At 35.0% G+C, this 20,406-nt stretch overlaps 1 protein-coding gene across 1 annotated transcript; it reads right to left on the minus strand.

Moving 5' to 3' along the window:
* Positions 1-5,970: 5,970 nt before the first annotated feature.
* On the minus strand, positions 5,971-19,690 carry LOC122001775 (ABC transporter B family member 20-like). Its single transcript, XM_042556693.1, has 5 exons — positions 19,646-19,690; positions 8,969-9,155; positions 7,633-7,926; positions 7,390-7,547; positions 5,971-6,204 (listed from the first exon to the last, which is right to left on the minus strand). Exons 1-5 carry the CDS (start codon positions 19,688-19,690, stop codon positions 5,971-5,973), a joined length of 918 nt encoding a protein of 305 aa, XP_042412627.1.
* Between the last annotated feature and the right edge of the window lie 716 nt (positions 19,691-20,406).

Genomic DNA, 20,406 nt, shown 5'->3' on the forward strand with positions numbered 1-20,406 from the left:
AAAGGTGGTTTTCTTTAATCTTAAGTAATATTCTTTTATCCTTTATCTCGCACTACTAATCCTAAGACGAAAGTTTTAGAAACCTTCTATTTTAAATTCTTTTGTACAAGAATGTCAAATTCCTACCAAAAGGGCTATAACACTGTTCGTCTTCCACTATTCAAAGGAGAAAACTTTAGCTACTGGAAGAATAAAATGGAGTACTACCTCAAGTCTGACATTAAGGTCTAGTTTACCATACTAAAGGGATATACACCATCAAAGCAAAACGAAAAGCCTATAGAGCTGGAAGATTGGACTCCCCCAATGATCAAGAAGGCACAAATGAACTACAAAGCCATAAACACCATCTAGTGTAACCTAACCATGGAGAAACTAAATCAAGTCAAACCCTACAAGAATACGAAAGAGCTTTGGGATCTTTTGGTAAAATTGCATGAAGGAATAGGCGACTCCAAAGTAATAAAAAGAGATCTCCTACTGAATAATTTATTCAATATCAAAATGTTTCCTAGAGAAACTGCCACCCATGACTCAAAGACATTCTCAACGACCTCCACCTAATTGGACATCACTTGAAAAACCACGACATGATAAGACATGCCTTGAACGCCTTCTCTCGAAACGCTTTGTAGACATCGATAGTAGATGCTTACAAAGTCTCTAGGAATCTTTCAATTATTAAGTTAGACGAACTTTTTTGTAAATTAGAATTTCACAAACAGTCTAACTTGAGTCAAGCTGAGAAAGGAATTGCCTTGTATACATAACCAAGCAAGGAGACAAAATCCATAACAAAGAGTGAACCTAAAAGTGAGTCAAACTCAGACTCAACAAATAAAGAAGAACTGGTAAACATGATCCGAAGATTGCTCATCAAGAAGAAGTTCAAGAGAAGCATAAAGAAAGTACCAATCAACCAGAACCAGATCAAATCAGAAGTAACTTGCTATGGATGCAACAAGAAGGGTCACTACAAACATGAGTACCCAAATCGGAAGGAGGAAAGGCCAAAATCCACAAGAAGAAATAAAACTCTCCAAGCGACTTGGGATGAATCGTCTTCTAAGGAATCCAACACGGAAGAACCAAAGAACTCAAGTCACCTTGCTTTTATGGCAAGAAACGAAAAATCGAAATCTAAGGAAAAGTATAAGTCTGAGTCTAACATCAAGTCTGAGAGAAGCCACAGATCTATATCCGTTTTTGAAGGTCCTGATATGGTAAAATTTTCTTCCAATTCAAATTTACTTAAAGTTATAAAATACTTGTTTAAAAATTTAACCAAATTCGAGGAACAAAATAACTTACTACTTAAGGAAATAGATCACCTTAAGGAGCAAGTTAGCTTGAGTCATCCAACTGACCAAATTCAAGTTGGAACTTCAACTCAAGTTGTAAAACTTGAGGAAGAAAATTCTAACTTAAAAATTCAAGTGGAGCGACTAAAAAAGATGTTGGAAAAGTTTAATTTAGGATCCAAGTGTCTAAACATGGTGCTTGGATCACAATAAGTCATGTACAACATATTCGAACTTGGATATAAACCAAACACAACCAACAAATCATACTTGTCTTTACTTAGTCAAAACGTTAGAAACCAAGTCCAAGTATGGGTACCTAAATCATGTTTAACTAAACAAACTGAATCGGATCAATATTTAGTTCCCAAGAGTCAGATCTGTCTCTTAGATAGATCATATCTAAGCTATGAGTCAGGGGGAGCAAATATAAAAACTGTTCATCTTACTTGATTGATTGAATATGCATGCTAAGGTTTAAGTTTAGTTTTTTGCTTAGATTATGATGGTTAGAAATAAAAAAAAAAGTTTACCAAACCCTAACAACATAGCATCGTAATGGATTGAGATGATAGTACGTCAAGGAAACTCTATCGAAGTCATGTCTAGGCTAAATCATATGTGTTCTACCTAGTGCGCTAGACTTAGTGAATTTAGCCGAAGCTACTTCAGTCAAACATGAGCTAGTTAGATCAAAACCTAGTATTAAGTTCTTTGGAAAGGTCATTTTTGAGAAGTTATCTTAGATGTAGTTACTCTAATGATATCCGATGTGATCACCATAGTCTAGAGACTTACCCTATAAACTTCTTCTTGATGAACTCAAAGCTAAGTTTGAATCTAACATGGATTAAACAACCTTTAAAAATATTCTTAATAAATCAAACTAATCAAGTTTAAGTCAATCAACAAAATCAATAAGATCAACTCCTAACATTGGATTAACAATTTAAAATCCACCTAAATTAATTAGCCTCAAAATTTAATGAAATCAAATATAACCCAAATTAAACCAATTTTAATTATGAACTTAATCTCAGAATTTGAAAAACTGATGCTCATTTAATCAACTCTAAAATTAAATAAATTTGATAAATACTCAAAAAATAATAATAATAATAAACTTTAATAAAAATTAGACAATTTTAACTAAATCTAAATAATAAATCCAAACCGAATCAATAAATAAATTACAAAATTAAACTTAATTAATCCAAAGTTAATAATTCATTAACGAAAGATAATAAGTGAAAGTTCAAATTAATCAAAATTAATATTTAATCACCTAAAAATTAACCATATTAAACTTAAACACTCAAAACCATCTTACACAAATCATAAGTTAACTATTGTTGATAAGCCAGAAAGGGTGAGATGTTCTAGAAAACCCTATTAACAAAACTTTAGCCTAACTCCTACGTTATGTGTAGGAACCCAAAGCTTTGGACAAATAAATTTTGGACAGTGAATACTCCAGACATATGACTAGATATCAACATAAATTCACAAGTATCAAGTTCAAAAACTTATGATCAGTTGCCTTTGGAAATACTAGTAAACTAAAGGTAATTGGTATAGGTGGAATTTAATTAAAGTCAAATTTATTAATTAGAAAGGTATTACTTGTTCAATACTTTCATTATAACTTGCTTAGTGTAAGTCAATTTTGTGATGCTAGATTTATAGTTAAATTTTTATCTTCTGAATATCTAACAAGCTACACTGAATCAACCAACATATTATTAAAAGAATTTAGAGATAACAATATTTACTCAATAAATCTACCAAAACCCTCACCTAAATGTCTTTTAACACAATAAGAAGAAACATGATTGTGGCATAGGAGACTAGCTCACACCCATATTAGAAACGTATTAAAACTAAACAAAAATAGAATAGTTAGAGGTCTACCTAAATTAGGAACCCCTAAAAATAAAATCTGTAGCCCTTGTTAACAAGGAAAACAAATAAAATTTACACACAAACTAACTAACTAACCAAAATAGAACAAATAAAATACTTCAATTATTATACTTGGATTTATTCGACTCCCATGAAGTTAAATCATTAAATGGAAACCTATATTGTTTAGTTATAATAGACGATTACTCTAAATATACTTGGGTAAAATTTATAACTCATAAAAAAAGAAATCATTAAAATATTTAGTAATTTCTGTAAACAAATAGAGAATGAAAAATATATAAAAATTAAGAAAATTAGAAGTGATAATGGAGGTGAATTTAGAAACCAAAATTTTATAAAATTTTACCTAAAAAATGGCTACCATCATGAATATTCAAGCTATTCATGCCCTAAAACTCCACAACCAAATAGTCTAGTAGAACGTAAAAATAGAACCCTACAATAAGCTACAAGAACAATGCTAAATGAATACAATCTATCTAAATATTTTTGGGCTGAAGTCATTAATACAACTTGTTATATTCAAAATAGAATTATAATAAACAAATTACTAAACAAAATGTCACATAAAATTTACTTCAACAAAATCTCAAACATAAAATCTTTAAAAGTATTTGGATGTAATGTACACATTTTAAATCTTAAAGATTACTTAGGCAAATTTACCTCAAAAATTCAACAAGAAATTTTTCTTGGATACTCATTTACCAGTAGGGCTTATAAGGTCTATAACAAATCTACTCTAAAATTTAAGAAACAACTAATGTTATTTTTAATGAAAATATTAATTCTAACTTAAATAAAGAGATAATTGATTTTGGGAAAATGAATAATTTCTTTAATTCAACTCATCAAGAAGAAGAAAAAAAAAACTAAAACAAAATGAGCAAATAGTAAAAACTAACCCATGAACAATACATCTAAACTCATATCATCCAATTAATCAAATAATAGGAAATCTTAAGTTAAGAGTTCAAACCTGATCAACGTTTAAGAACCTAAGTCAAATAGCATTAATATCCAAAATTGAATCCAAAATCATAGATGATGCATTGTCTGAGCCTAACTGGGTAATTGCAATGCAAAAAGAGTTAAGTCAATTCGAAAGAAATCAGGTTTAAGACCTAGTACCTCCACCTAAACATAAGTTGGTTATTGACACTAAGTGGATGTTTAGAAATAAATTAGACGACAAAGGAGAAATCGTTAGGAACAAAACCTGTTTAGTTGCTAAAGGGTTTAGTCAAGTTGAAAGACTTGATTACGATGAAACTTATGCCCCGGTAGCTAGGCTTGAATCTATAAAGATATTGCTAGCCTATGCAACACACAAAGAATTCAAATTATACCAAATGGATGTCAAATCCATATTCTTAAATGGACAAAGTAAAGAGAAGGTCTATGTAAGTCAACCACCAGGATTTGAAGACTTAAAATGTCCAAACCATATTTTTAAACTAAAAAAGGCACTATACAGATTAAAATATGTACCTAGGGCTTGGTGTGAAAGGCTGTCTAGCTTTCTAAGTTCAAAAGGGTTTAAAGAAAGACAAATTGATCCTACGCTTTTTATAAAATCCCTTGACTCAGACATATTTATAGCCTAGGTATACATAGATGATATAGTATTTGGGTCAACCAACTCAAAATTTTTAAAAGAATTTATAACTGTAATAGAAAATAAATTTGAAATAAGCTTAGTTAGAGAATTAAACATACTTTTTAGAACTATAAATTAAACAAACTAAAGAAGGAAACTACTTACACCAAAGCAAATACACAAAAGAACTAATTAGGAAATTTGGTATGGAAAGCTCTAAAGAACTAAAAATCCCTATGGCAAGTAACTTAAACCTAAATAGTGACTAAAAGGGTAATTCAGTTAACTTAAAATACTATAGAAGTATGATAGAAAATTTACTATATTTAACTGCAAGCAGACCTGACATATTATTTGCAGTAAGTATGTGTGCTAGGTATCAAATCTGCGCTAAAGAATCCCACTTATTAAATGTTAAAAGAATAATTAGATATCTAAAAGGAACCGTTAATGTAGGAACGTGGTACCCAAGAATACCACACTTTGAGTTAATTAGCTATTCTAATTTAGATTATGCAAGCTGTAAGTTAGATAGAAAGAGTACAAGTGGATAATGTCAACTGCTAGGGTCATCCTTAGTTAGCTGGTTTAGTAGAAACTAATATTGCCACTACAACAAAAATGGCCTACGACAACGGATATTATCCGTTGTCGTAGGGTCAAAAAACTGTTGTAACTTACAGTGTTGTAAAAGGCATTGCACTACGACAACGGTTTTGAATCTGTTGTCTTTGTAGACATTCGACAACAGGTTTTATCCGTTGTTGTTTATATGCTCAAAAAAAATTTTACCCTATACGACAACATTTTAAAATCGTTGTGGTAGATAATTTTAATATGTTTTACAACGGATAAAATCGTTGTCCTTTATCACTTTTCATAAAAAAAAATCCGTTGTGGTTATACATTTTATAATGTTTCTAACCGTTGTCTTTAATGTTCATGTTGTAATATGATAATAACAAACAACCAATCTTTATTTAATATAAACAAACCACCAATACAAAACTAAATATTTACTACATTAATCCATGAAAATGTTATCTTCAACTTCAAAAATTAACTACACACATCAAAATGAGAAAATAATAGTTGTACATGTAATCGAAATCCAAAATATGTTGATCATTGTCACTGTCTGATTTAAAATATGTTGTACATGTTATCTTCATTGCCACTATCTGATTCAGAGTAAGATCTTCTTTTGTGCTTTGTTGAAGCCTTTAATTTTGACTCCTTTGCTTCTGCATCAGCCTTCGCCTTAGCAACAGTTTTAAGCTTCTGCTTCCATTTCAAGGAGGCCTCTTTTTGATCCAGATCAATTCTCTTCTTCTTATCTTTAATGAATTGCAAGAACTTCTTGCAGTCCATTTGATACTATACAAGAACAACTTGAAACCTGCATATCCGTGAAATGATGCAAGGAAGTGCATCTCACAAAGAGAAAATAATAATAATGTTAACTCTTCTAGTATATCACAAGTCAAAACACTAGGGATTCAGTGCATCATAAAGCATAATCTTAGTATTTCTAAAATGCAACTATCATATAGTGCTCAATTTTCCTACCATCTATGTTATACGTCATGTATAAGTGAGAAAACATTTCTAGACAATCATATTGTTAATATTGAAATTTCAAGCAAATACTACATCAATTTTTATTTATAACCACGATAATGACTCTTTGACAACTGCCCTAAGATTATAGTTGGCAAAATAATAGATCCCTGAAGTAAATGTCTAGCATTGGAAACAGTAAATTCTATAAATTTTTCATCTATAAACTAACTTTTGGAAAAATAGCAAAAGAATCAGACAAATATGTATGTGTTTGAGAGGTATTGAATACTAAAAGATTCATTAGAAAGAAAATTACACACTAAGGAAGAAACATAGGGTCAAATTTTTACCTCATGCAGATGTGAGAAGGCACACTTGAACAAATAGCCAATTCACTTCTTAGAATAAATCAACAAGAATCTCTGTCACACAGGTGTAAAACATGCTTAGAACCTGTAGACTTTTAACACTATCAAGTGCAAACTAAATGGCTAAAGAAAAGGCATGTAAATGTAACAAAATCCATCAAATTTGCAAGTGTATTTAAAGGAAAGAACTATCATGTATCTGCAAATGAAAATTTGAAAGAACTTTTAAAGTCAAATATAGAGCAGAATAAGACTAAGGCACCTAGTTATTATAATAGTGGATCTCCCCAACATGAGAATATCCAGAGCCTCTTGAACATCCTTTTCGGCCTCAAAATCAAGTCCACTTGTGACCTCATCCAAAAGAAGAAAAGAAGGATATGAAAGCACAGCACGAGCTATTGAGATTTTTATTTTATGTTCTTCAGTCAATGCTAAACCAGTCCTACCAACCTATATTGCATCAGGTTCAATAAGTGCAATACAAAATAGAATATCAAATGAGACTCAACGCAAACTTAAACATGGTCAAAAGACAAGCTCAAAATTAAACATGTGCAAGATCAACCTAAGTTTCGTATCTCGTTCCAAGAGAAGTTATGAAATCATGTGCATGAGCTGTTTTAGTAACTTCTTCAATCTGATCAAATGTAGCAGATCTTCCATAAGCTATATTATCCTTGATGCTCAAACTTAACAAAGCTGGTTCCTGGGTAACTTGTCCAATTTGGCTTCTCAACCATTCCAACTTCAGATGTTTTATATTCTCCCCATCCAATATAACTTCACCTGCATCAAGAAATCAAGACGAAACTGTCATGCATCAATGAAACATACATTAGTGTATGATAGGACATAGTCAAAAAAGACAAACCTAAGGTAGGATCATAGAAACGCTCCATAAGGGGAATTATACTACTTTTTCTAGAACCATTCCTACCAACAAGAGCCACAGTTTTTCTAGCAGGTACAGTTTGGTAAAAGTCACTCAGTATGGGAATTTTTGGACGTGAAAGATAGCTGAAGTAAACATTCTTGAACTCAATATTTCCTTGCATTGTAGCTAAGGTACTTCCATCTTGATTAAGAGAAGAATTTGAATGGCTTATCATCTCAAAAAGTCTGTAAGCGGCAATTCTCCCTTGCTCAAATGAATAGAAATTGGTAGCTGCTTGATTAAGTCCATTGAAAATGACAGACTTAATGAGAACAAAAGATATCCTAGAGAGAAAATGAAAAGATATACTGGAGATGAATGTAGGTTTCATAACAAAGCTTACTTATAGGTCACTCAAAATTACAGCAAACAAAGCTGTAATAATTTATCCACCATTAGTCTTTCCATTCGAAATCAGGAACCTCCCAACCGAAAGTTGTAAAGCACAAGAACATATAGCAAGACCATATGTAAAGCCAAGACCAAGGCCTTGCACTAGACTAATCAGTATTCCATACCTTAGTGTATCTTGAAGTGAGGTTGCATAAGAATTCTTACTTAGCAAGAGTATCATTTGTAAAGGCATACAATGTTCTAATGTATGAAATCGCTTGCAAAATCAAAAAGTGTGTAAAAAGAACCAAATTGTATGGCTGAACTACAAAATAGAGATCATTGTTCACCATTGAAATTATATTGCTATAAATAGGACAAATTCATCTCATTTGTTGATATGAGCATCAATTTTATAAAGATAAGTCAAGATGGTCATATATTGTGGATTTTAGATAAGGGACGACATTACTTATGATATATGTGATACCTTTAGATAGTCCAAAAACCTAGGTAGGTGAGTCAAGTACAAATCATTCATGATATCCAATCCAACCAAACAATGGAAAACATATTCCTACAGCCCAATATATTTCCACTTAGTTTTTATTCAAACATGGAATTTAATATTTCTTGACTACTCAATTTTCATTTACTTGTATTTATATTCCCACTTATTTGGATAGAACCAACACTGTCAAGACTAGTCAAACCGATTTTCATAACTCCGATAAATCCAATCTCATCATCCATTTTAACCTCAATCAGGTCTGCTTATAATACAGCTGCTAATTATTAATTCACGCATAAAATTTAAATCTTTGATAACCTACTAATACTATAATATGTGAAATGAAGAAAACAAAATCCCAACTCATAGGATAAATGGCTAACAAGAAGAAGAAAACAGTAAACAACTATAAAGCCAGCTCTACAATACCTGCAGCTTCAGCATATGCATCTTGAATATTTTCAGCTAACCGATGGAGAAAAATATTAGATATTCCTCCTGCTGCAACAATGAAAGGACCAGTTGCTAGTGTTAAAAGTGCTATCTGCCAACAATTGATCAAACCAATGATAAGACCACCAAAAAATGTTGTCATGTTATGAATATAGTTTCTAACCTGTAAAACATATGCAAAGATACACCATCAGACACTGGAACATTTAAAAGTAGAGCTGCTTGCTGAATGAAAAATATTTATTACCATACTTTTTCACTTACAACAGACTGGATGAGCAGCACATCACTCAATACTTGGCTAACTATATCTCCATTATTCCCGCAAGTGTAAAAAAAACTCACATTCCTGGTTTAATAAGCCTTGGGCATACTTGACCTAATGACTGCAGTCTGCCTCTCTCCAGTAAGAATCCAGCAGGAGACCTCTATGAACTCATTTAAGCAGTATGCTTAGAACCCCGTATGCTCCGCTCCCGTGCACTCGCAGGTTGTCGACGTACCTGTTGGTGCGGGAAGCATCCGACGATCGAACTCGTGTTTTGATAATGGCAAAGGATTCAAAGTTAAGGTGTTTTGTCTTCTAACAAGTCTACTTGAGGATTTCAGGAAAGTCCTAGCTGCGGTTAGGCAAAGGGAAAACCCCTAGGGGGTGGTAACCCTAGGTCCTAGAGGGTGGTAACCCTAGGTCATAGGGGGTGGTAACCCTATGCGGAAAGTCTTGGCAGGTCGATGTCTTCAGGCAAAAGTCCTAGGGGGTGGTAACTCTAGGTGGAAAGTCCTTGTGTCGCGAACCAGGTGAAAGACTGGACTAGCCGGGAAGCGGATGTCCAGCAGAAAGTCCGGAAGCATCGAGTACTGAGCAAAAGTCCAGTCGATCTGGAGGATCGACTAGCAACAGGTAAATCTCCTGAGTGGAGTAGGTGAGGACGCATTCCCCATAGAGGGAACAGTAGGCGTCGGGTCGACCTAGGGTTTCCGGTTGGAAATCCGAAGTCAGACCCGAACAGTCCGGAGACTGTCATAAACATTCTTTATTATTCATACTATTATTTTGTGCTAACTTTGTGTTGCAGGATGTTGTTTGGGACTAACATGTCTTGCAGGTACAAAATAACGAAGATTTGCCTCGGATGAACAGTGTCCGAGGCGCCTCCATGGAGCTTGGAGGCGCCTCGAGTGCAAAAGCTGACCTGGCTACGAAGCTTCAATGGAGGCGCCTTCATGAGGGTATAAGGCGCCTTGGAAGGCGCCTTGAGCAAGGGATAAGGCGCCTTAAAGGGATGAAGTTCGACCAGATCAGATTTGATCCACGCGGAAGACTCGGCAGCATGGAGGCGCCTTGAACACCCTTTATAAGGGGGTTTCGACCAGCACTTCAAATCATCAAGTTCTAGGCTTTCCTTCTTCAACGTGCTGCTAACAAAGTCATTCCGAAGTGCTGCTGCGACATTCCGACGACCCGGAGCTCCAATCTTCTTCTTTTTTAAGTTGTCGGTACAAGTTTATTTCAATACTTTCATTGTAATTTGTAATTTCTATCGTGCTTATAGTTGTTGCCCACCGGAAGCGATCAAGGATCGCGGGCCTTCGAGTAGGAGTCGCCTTCGGCTCCGAACGAAGTAAATTCTCTGTGTCCTTCTGTTTATGTTTCTTTGTTCTAATTCCGCTGCTTTAACTCCGATAGTTTCACGATTCCGATAAACGTACAAAATAGCCACGAGCGCTATTCACCCCCCCTCTAGCGCGGTCTCGATCCAACAATTGGTATTAAAGCGGGGTTGTTTTGAATTGGTGCAACCACCATTCAAAACAGTTTTTTTTCGTGGTATTTTGTTTCGGAGTCAATTAGAAATTAGCTAATTAGCTAAAATTCTAATTCTTGTCAAATCGGTGTTGCTCAAAGTTGGTTAATACCACTTGGGCTCGTTATTTTTTTTCCTCTTCTTCCCGCACTACTAATCCAAGACTCAGTCTTGGAATAGATCTTCTTGTTTGTGTTTTCTTAGATCTAAAATGGCCCAACAAGAAGGATATAGCACTATTCGTCCCCCACTATTTTTCGGAGAAGACTTCGGATATTGGAAGGGGCGAATGGTGATATATCTGAAGATCCAGTTCGACACCTGGATGATAGTCAAGATAGGACTGCAACTACCAACTGATACAGACGGTAAACCTACATCCTGTGAGAACTGGGAGCCAGCCTTTATCAAAAAGGTGGAAGCCGACGCCAAAGCTACCTACACCATCCAGTGCGGTCTTACCAAGGAAGAGCTCAACAGGGTCGGTCCGTTCTCTTCCGCAAAGGAGCTGTGGGAGAAACTGATTGAACTTCACGAGGGCACCTCGGAAACCAAGGTAAGTAAGCGTGATTTGTTACTTAATAAACTATACAATTTAAAAATGCAGGAAGGCGAGACGGCAAGTTCGTTACACGCTCGAATTCAAGATATTCTGAATTCTCTTCATGGAATCCGGCAGAAGGTAGAAAACAGACACATTATAAGGTATGCTCTTAACTCATTTCCTAGGAGTACATTGTGGGCATCGATGGTAGATGCCTACAAAGTCTCTAAGGATTTGTCTTCCTTAAAATTAGATGAATTATTTAGTGAATTTGAACTGCATGAACAAACTAATGCACAGCCATCCGAGAAGGGTATTGCTTTGGTTGCAGGTACGAGTCAGACACGAGAATCAAGAGTACGGCGAAAAATTAAATCGGAATCAGAAGACAAACCCTACTTAGAAGATTCAGAAGATGAACTGACCAGCGAACTAGTGAATCTCGTGAAGAAGCTCTACAAGAAGAAGAAGGGCTTCAACAAGAAAGATCTGAAGAAGGCAGTTCAATCCAAGGAAGCCCAACCGAACTCAAAGGTAAAGTTCGAAGTCACTTGCTACGGGTGCAACCAGAAGGGGCATATCAAAGCCAACTGCCCCAACCAAAAGGAAGCCAAGAAGCAAAGAAGAAAGAAGGCCCTGAAGGCAACGTGGGACGAATCTTCCTCGGAGGACGACGACGACGAACTCGATCAGACGAGTCTACTCGCACTGATGGCCCGGGACCAGATCGTCGAGAGCGAGAGCGAGTCAGAGGCCAAGTCCGAGCAAAGCCACGGATCCGCATCCGTTTCAGAAGGGCCAGACTCCACTGTAAGTATTCCGAGGCTCAATAATTTAGTTAATTACTTATTACGCAAGTTAGCTAAGTCAAATATTAGGATTAAATCACTTCTAAAGGAAGTAGCTGTCCTTAAAGAAGTGACTACCACTATTTCCTTACCTGATCAAGTTCAGACTGGAAATTCAACTCAAGTTCAAAAACTTGAGGAAGAAAATTCTAGTTTGAAAAATCAGGTGAAAGATTTAAAAAATACCTTAGAACGGTTTTCTCTGGGCTCCAAGAACTTGGACCTAATTCTTGGGACACAAAGAGCCGTCTACAACAGAACTGGACTTGGATATAAAAGTAAATTTAAATCTTATTTATCCTTAATAAACAAACAAAGTAGTAAATCAATCCAAGCATGGGTCCCCAACTCCAAATTGATCAATCAAGTTGGACTTGGCCAATACTGGGTTCCGAAGGATCAAATACACTAGCTCGATAGACCATATCGAAGCTATGATCCAGGGAAAGCTAAAAGGAAAACTATCTTAAAAATTTAAAATTCAAAATTAAATTCGAAATTCTAAATTCAAAACTAAAAATCAAATTAAAAAATTCGAAATTAAATTCGAAATTCTAAATTCAAAATTCAAAATCAAATTAAAAATTCGAAATTAAATTATAAATTATAAATTCAAAATTCAAAATCAAATTAAAAAATTTGAAATTAAATTATAAATTCAAAATTCAAAAATAGATGAAGGATCCAAACTAGCTGGCACCTCCAACTGAACTACCCGACAGGGTAATTGAACCTAATTTACCCAAAATGGGTAAAACAAGAATAGATTACCCGGCAGGGTAATTAAGGTTAGATTAAAATGGGATAAGTTTAACTTGAACCACAGTACTGGTGAAGTTTTTGGATGATAGTACGTTAGGGAAGCTTGGGCATCGCATGTCTAAGAAGATATGGCTTCGACCTGGTGCATTTGGCCAAGTGGAACTGACCGAAGCTACCCTTAAATGGATCCTAACTAGTTAGACCAAGGATTAGTATTAAGTTCAATGGGTAGGACTATTTGGGAAACCTCGAAGACATGGTTACTTTAATGAGCTCCTTGTGACTCACCATAGCCCAGAAGTTTATCCAAAGAATGCTTACTTATTAAACCCAAAGTTAAACCTGAATCTAACACAAAGTTAAACCAAACCCTTAAACTCAACAATAAATCATCTCACAGCAATTATAGGATTCCCTGATTTAAAACTTAGATCAGATGAGATGATTAAGAAATTAAATTATGAAAATTGACTTGAAGTTAAATCAAGTTAATTAAAAATTAAATTAAATTATTTAAAAAAAAACTTAAATTTCAAAATTGTTTTAAAAACTTAAATTTCAAAATTGTTTTAAAAACCTAAATTTCAAAATTGTTTTAAAAACTTAAATTTCAAAATTGTTTTAAAAACCTAAATTTCAAAATTGTTTTAAAAACTTAAATTTCAAAATTGTTTTAAAAAACTTAAATTTCAAAATTATTTTAAAAAACTTATATTTCAAAATTGTTTTAAAAAACCTAAATTTCAAAATTGTTTTAAAAACTTAAATTTCAAAATTATTTTAAAAACCTAAATTTCAAAATTGTTTTAAAAAAAAAACCTAAATTTCAAAATTGTTTTAAAAAACTTAAATTTCAAAATTGTTTTAAAAACCCTAAATTTCAAAATTGTTTTAAAAACTTAAATTTCAAAATTGTTTTAAAAACTTAAATTTCAAAATTATTTTAAAACCTCAATTTCAAAATTGTTTTAAAAACTCAATTTCAAAATTGTTTTAAAAACTTAAATTTCAAAATTGTTTTAAAAACCTAAATTTCAAAATTGTTTTAAAAAACTTAAATTTCAAAATTGTTTTAAAAACCTAAATTTCAAAATTGTTTTAAAACTTAAATGTCAAAATTATTTTTAAAACTCAATTTCAAAATTATTTTTACAATTTCAAAATTAATTTAACGTATTTCAAAATTAACTAATTATAAAATCTTTTTCAAAAGACGTCAATAATCATAGGATTAAGTGTTGCTAAATTACTTCGAATACAATTGAGATAGAAAATCTAGGGAGTCTACTTCAATTAAGCTATCTTTAAAATCCATTAAAAACCAATTCAAACTACTTCATGTGTATGAATTGGATCAATGGATGTTGGATAGTGGATGCTCCAGACAAATGACTGGAGATAAGTTGAAGTTTACTAAACTCAAGTACAAGAAGTTAGGATCAGTTGCATTCGGCAACGACGGTAAACTTAAAGTAATCGGAAAAGGTAATATTGAACTTAGTTCCGATTTCATTATTCGAAATGTTTTATTGGTTGAAAATTTTAACTTTAATTTACTAAGTATAAGTCAATTATGTGACAGCGGATATCTAGTTAATTTTGATCAATCTGGATGTCTAGTTAAAAACATCGAAAACCCTGAGATTAGACTTAAAGGACTTAGGAAGAATAACATCTACACAATTGACTTATCAATATCCTCAATAAAGTGTCTCCTGACACAACAAGAGGAAACCCAACTATGGCACAGAAGACTGGGTCACACTCACACAAGACTCATTTCAAAAATGAGTCAAAATGGTCTAGTTAGAGGTTTGCCCAAATTAAAATTTAATATTGAAAACTCAACCTGTGATACGTGTCAAAAGGAAAACAAACCAAGTCAACCCACAAATCAACCAACCTAGAAAGAACTAACTCCTTACTTGAGCTCCTTCATCTTGACCTATTTGATTCACATGGAGCCAAATCATTAAGCAAGAACCAATATTGCCTAGTGATAATTGATGACTACTCTAGATACACATGGGTAAAATTCCTAAAAACAAAAGATGAAACCTATGAAATATTTAGTAATTTTTGCAAATTAACGGAAAATGAAAAAGATACTAAAATTAAAAAAATAAGAAGTGATCAGGGGGGGATTTGAAAATCATAGGTTTACCCAATTTTGTAAAATAAATGGATACCAACATGAATTTTCATGTCCTAGAACCCCTCAACAAAATGGTCTAGTGGAACGTAAAAATAGAACATTACAAGAAGCCGCTAGAACTATGTTAAACGAATATCACTTAAATCATCAATTTTGGGCTGAAGCAATAAATACTGCAAATTATATTCAAAACAGAATTTTAATTAATAAATCTCACAATAAAACACCATATGAACTCTACTATCATAAAATTCCCAATCTAAACTATCTAAAAGTATTTGGGTGTAAAGTTCGCATTTTAAATACTAAAGATTACTTAGGAAAATTTACACCCAAGACTAACCAAGGAATATTCTTAGGATACTCCTCTACCAGTAGGGCCTTTAGAGTATATAATCAAAATACCTTGAAAGTTGAAGAAACGACTAATGAGTCAGAAGATGATGAAGAAAACAGCTTACCTAATATAAACGAAAATATTAACATTAATCCAAGAGCTATCGAAGATGATGAAATGCAACCTAATCTTAATGAGTCAGAAGAACCAGTTTCTAACCCACAGATAAGACCAACTAGGGTAAGTACCTCTCACCCACCTGACCAAATTTTGGGTGACCCAAATTTAGGAGTCAGAACTAGATCTTCCTATAGAAACCTTAGTCAGATTGCCCTTATTTCTAAAATTGAACCTAAGACTATAAAAGAAGCCCTACCTGACCCAGACTGGATCATTGCAATGCAGGAAGAATTAGCACAATTTGAGAGAAACCAAGTCTGGGACCTTGTACCTAAACCCATAGATAAATCAATAATAGACACCAAATGGGTTTTTGGGAACAAGTTGGATGATCACGGTGATATAATAAGAAACAAAGCTAGGCTAGTAGCCAAAGGGTTTAGTCAAGTCGAAGGCTTAGACTATGATGAAACCTATGCTCCGGTAGCTAGACTCGAGTCTATTAGGATGTTATTAGCCTATGCAGCAAATAAAGGGTTCAAATTGTACCAAATGGACGTTAAGTCAGCCTTTTTAAATGGATTTATCAAGGAAGAGGTCTACGTAAGCCAACCTCCAGGGTTTGAAGATATAGACTACCCAAACCATGTATTTAAATTAAAAAAGGCATTATATGGACTAAAACAAGCCCCTAGAGCATGGTATGAAAGATTATCTAATTACTTAATATCCAAAGACTTTAACCAAGGACAAATCGATCCGACCTTGTTCGTGAAAACTATAGAAAAAGACATCTTTATAGCCCAAATCTATGTTGACGACATAATTTTTGGCTCAACTAACTCAAAATTTGTAAAAGAATTTGTTAAATTAATGGAAAGTGAATTTGAAATGAGTATGGTTGGGGAACTCAACTTTTTCTTAGGCTTACAAATAAAACAAACCAAAGATGGAATCTACATTTATCAAACTAAATATGCTAAGGAGTTAATTAAAAAATTCAGCATGGAAAATTCAAAAATTATAAATACTCCAATGGCAACAAACATAAACATTGACTCTGACCCTGAAGGAAAACCTGTAGACCCAAAATACTATAGGAGTGTCATAGGTAGTTTAATTTATCTAACTGCAAGTCGACCCGACATACTGTTTGCAGTAGGTATGTGTGCAAGATACCAATCCTGTGCAAAAGAGTCACACCTAACATATGTTAAAGAATACTTAGGTATATTAAAGGAACTCTAAATGTAGGACTTTGGCACCCAAGAACTTGTACCTTTGACCTTTATGGCTATTCTGATTCAGACTATGCTGGGTGCAAGTTAGATAGGAAAAGTACAAGTGGTAGCTGCCAGATTCTGGGTCAGTGCCTAGTAAGTTGGTCAAACAGAAAGCAACATTGTGTTGCCCTATCCACTACAGAAGCTGAATACATAGCCCTAGGAGAATGTGCATCTCAATTGTTATGGATGATGCATACATTAAAAGACTATCAACTAGAATATAAAAATACAAAAATCTTTATTGATAATATCAGCTCAATTAATCTGACCAAAAATCCTATTCACCATTCTAGGACCAAACACATAGAGGTAAACACCACTTTATAAGGGATCATGTAGCTAAAGGTGAAATTGCACTCAACCATGTTGAGTCCAAATCAAACCTAGCTGACATCTTTACAAAACCCTTACCTAAACTTGAGTTCAGTGCACTTAGAAGGCAAATAGGAATGTGTTGGGTAGAGTAGGTGTCTTATCTTGTTTCTATTATTGTTTTTCAAATTCTAGGAAAAACAGTTTTCAAAATTCCATTTTTTTTTAGATTGTTCAAAAAATTGAAATAGCCTAGGCTTTCCCCCTAGAAATCATGTTCCCCTAGAATTAAGCTAGAGCATCTCACAAACACCTAGGTATACCTTGATTGTGATTGAAAACATAGAACGGCGTGAGATGCATAGGGTATAGCCTGGACTCAAGAATGCTTATATTTGTGCATCAATATGGGTCTGGGCGTTAAATACGCAATATACATTAATCAAGTTAAGTCTTCCAGCTCTAGTCAAGTCTATCTGGACCAAAGTAACTTAACTTGACTAACCAAGTGAAAGCTGTTGTCCTGTAGGCAATCAGCAAGTAACTAAAGGTTAGACAGTTGGTAAAGGATACTCAATTTTCTCGTTAAGAATGTTTTGATCTTTAGGGCTCTGATACCTAGTAAATTAATCTAGTGAACATGACTCATGCTTGGACTTAAGGACCAACTGAATTTGAATGAATAACCTTGTACTAAAATTTAAATATTATTTAAACTTAAGCTAAGTTTCCTGTTAACCTAACCTAAGTTTTCAAATTCAATACTTGTAAAGAGCTAAGCTAAGTTCCAATCTTAACTTTCAAACCCTGTTGAACTTAGCTAACTTTGAACTTTGTAAATTCCTCAAAACTTAACTCAGTACCTTCAAAGATTTTCTTAAGTAAGAATGATATTATTACTAACTTTTAAAATCTATCAAAGAGATACACTTCCTAACAGTTTTTTAATGTTTTACATTTAAAATCTAGTTATTCAAATGTCTATTATTGCTTATTTTTGATATATGGCAAAGGGGGAGAGTAGCAAAAATGTAAAATTCAAATTTAAATTAAATAAAAAAGGGGGAGCATCAGTTAAGGGGGAGCAAAAGTTAAGGGGGAGCATATAGTTTACTTTAGCAAATTCTGCTTTGGTTATTGTGTTCATCTATTCTTAGCAAATTTGCCTGTGTTAAAAAAAGTTTATCTATTCGTTTGTTTACTTAACTTTGAATTTGAGTTGCCATAATCAAAAAGGGGGAGATTGTTGGTGTGGGAAGCATCCGACGATCGAACTCGTGTTTTGATAATGGCAAAGGATTCAAAGTTAAGGTGTTTTGTCTTCTAACAAGTCTACTTGAGGATTTCAGGAAATTCCTAGCTGCGGTTAGGCAAAGGGAAAAACCCTAGGGGGTGGTAACCCTAGGTCATAGGGGGTGTTAACCCTATGCGGAAAGTCTTAGCAGGTCGATGTCTTCAGGCAAAAGTTCTAGAGGGTGGTAACCCTAAGTGGAAAGTCCTGGTGTCGCGAACCAGGTGAAAGACTGGACTAGCCGGGAAGCGGATGTCCAGCAGAAAGTTCGGAAGCATCGAGTGCTGAGCAAAAGTCCATTCGATCTGGAGGATCGACTGGCAACATGTAAATCTCCTGAGTGGAGTAGGTGAGGACGCGTTCCCCATAGAGGGAACAGTAGGTATCGGGTCGACCTAGGGTTTCCGGTTGGAAATCCGAAGTCAGACCCGGACAGTCCGGAGACTGTCATAAACATTCTTTATTATTCATACTGTTATTTTGTGCTAACTTTGTGTTGTAGGATGTTTTTTGGGACTAACATGTCTTGCAGATACAAAATAACGAAGATTTACCTCGGATGAACAGTGTCTGAGGCGCCTCCATGGAGCTTGGAGGCGCCTTGGGTGTAAAAGCTGACCTGGCTGTGAAGCTTCAATGGAGGCGCCTTCATGAGGGTATAAGGCGCCTTGGAAGGCGCCTTGAGCAAGGGATAAGGCGCCTTAAAGGGATTAAGTTTGACCAGATCAGATTTGATCCACGTGGAAGACTCGGCAGCATGGAGGCGCCTTGAACACCCTTTATAAGGGGGTTTCGACCAGCACTTCAAATCATCAAGTTCTAGGCTTTCCTTCTTCAACATGCTGCTAACAAAGTCATTCCGAAGTGCTGCTGCGACATTCCGACGACCCGGAGCTCCAATCTTCTTCTTTTTTAAGTTGTCGGTACAAGTTTATTTCAATACTTTCATTGTAATTTGTAATTTCTATCGTGCTTATAGTTGTTGCCCACCGGAAGCGATCAAGGATCGCGGGCCTTCGAGCAAGAGTCGCCTTAGGCTCCGAACGAAGTAAATTCTCTGTGTCCTTCTGTTTGTGTTTCTTTGTTCTAATTCCGCTGCTTTAACTCCGATAGTTTCACGATTCTGATAAACGTACAAAATAGCCACGAGCGCTATTCACCCCCCTTCTAGCGCGGTCTCGATCCAACAGTACCTGCCCTTCATGTAATGGCAAACGAGGATCCTGTTGGTGCAACATCCCTCAGGTCAAGGTTGACCTGGGTGACCAAGCTGAGTCTTGGTTTGAGTTTAGATGTTTGACAATAAGAAATTGATTGAAGAAGAGTCAAGTAGGTCAAGGTTGACCGGATACTTGACAGGGAAGTCCTGGTGAGTGAAGCCAGGCAGAAGGAAAACCCTAGTGAGTGAAGCTAGGTGAAAGTCCTGGTGAGTGAAACCAGGTGAAAACCCTAGTGAGTGAAGCTAGGTGAAAGTCCTGGTGAGTGAAGCCAGGCAGAAGGAAAACCCTAGTGAGTGAAGCTAGGTGAAAGTCCTGGTGAGTGAAGCCAGGTGAAAGCCCTAGTGAGTGAAGCTAGGCAGATGGAAAACCCTAGTGAGTGAAGCTAGGTGAAAGTCCCGGTGAGTGAAGCCAGGCAAGGGAAAATCCAGATGGATCAAGGATGATCGGACATCTGGTGTTGGGAAGTCCAAGTAGGTCAAAGGATTGACTGGATACTTGGCACGAGGAAATACAGATAGGTCAAAGGGATTGACCAGACATCTGATGGAAGTCCAAGTAGGTCAAGGGAGTGACCAGATACTTGGCATGAATAGAAAAGTCTAAGTGGGTCAAAGGGATTGACCAGACACTTGGTGGGAAGTCCTAGCAGGTCAAAGGAGTGACCAGATGCTAGGCATGATGTACCAACAGGTCAAGGTTGACCGGATGTTGGTTTGAGAGGCTTGGAACTTGGT

Source organism: Zingiber officinale, chromosome 1A (genome assembly GCF_018446385.1).
Source record: "Zingiber officinale cultivar Zhangliang chromosome 1A, Zo_v1.1, whole genome shotgun sequence".
NCBI classification, from domain to species: domain Eukaryota; kingdom Viridiplantae; phylum Streptophyta; class Magnoliopsida; order Zingiberales; family Zingiberaceae; genus Zingiber; species Zingiber officinale.

Coding starts and splice junctions, on each gene's coding strand:
- LOC122001775 (XM_042556693.1), bottom strand. CDS start 19,690: ATGTTGCACCAACAGGATCCTCGTTTGCCATTACATGAAGGGCAG. Junction 9,156..19,645: donor TGCCATTACATGAAGGGCAG/GTACTGTTGGAT, acceptor TATGTTTTACAG/GTTAGAAACTATATTCATAA. Junction 7,548..7,632: donor TTTCTATGATCCTACCTTAG/GTTTGTCTTTTT, acceptor TTCTTGATGCAG/GTGAAGTTATATTGGATGGG.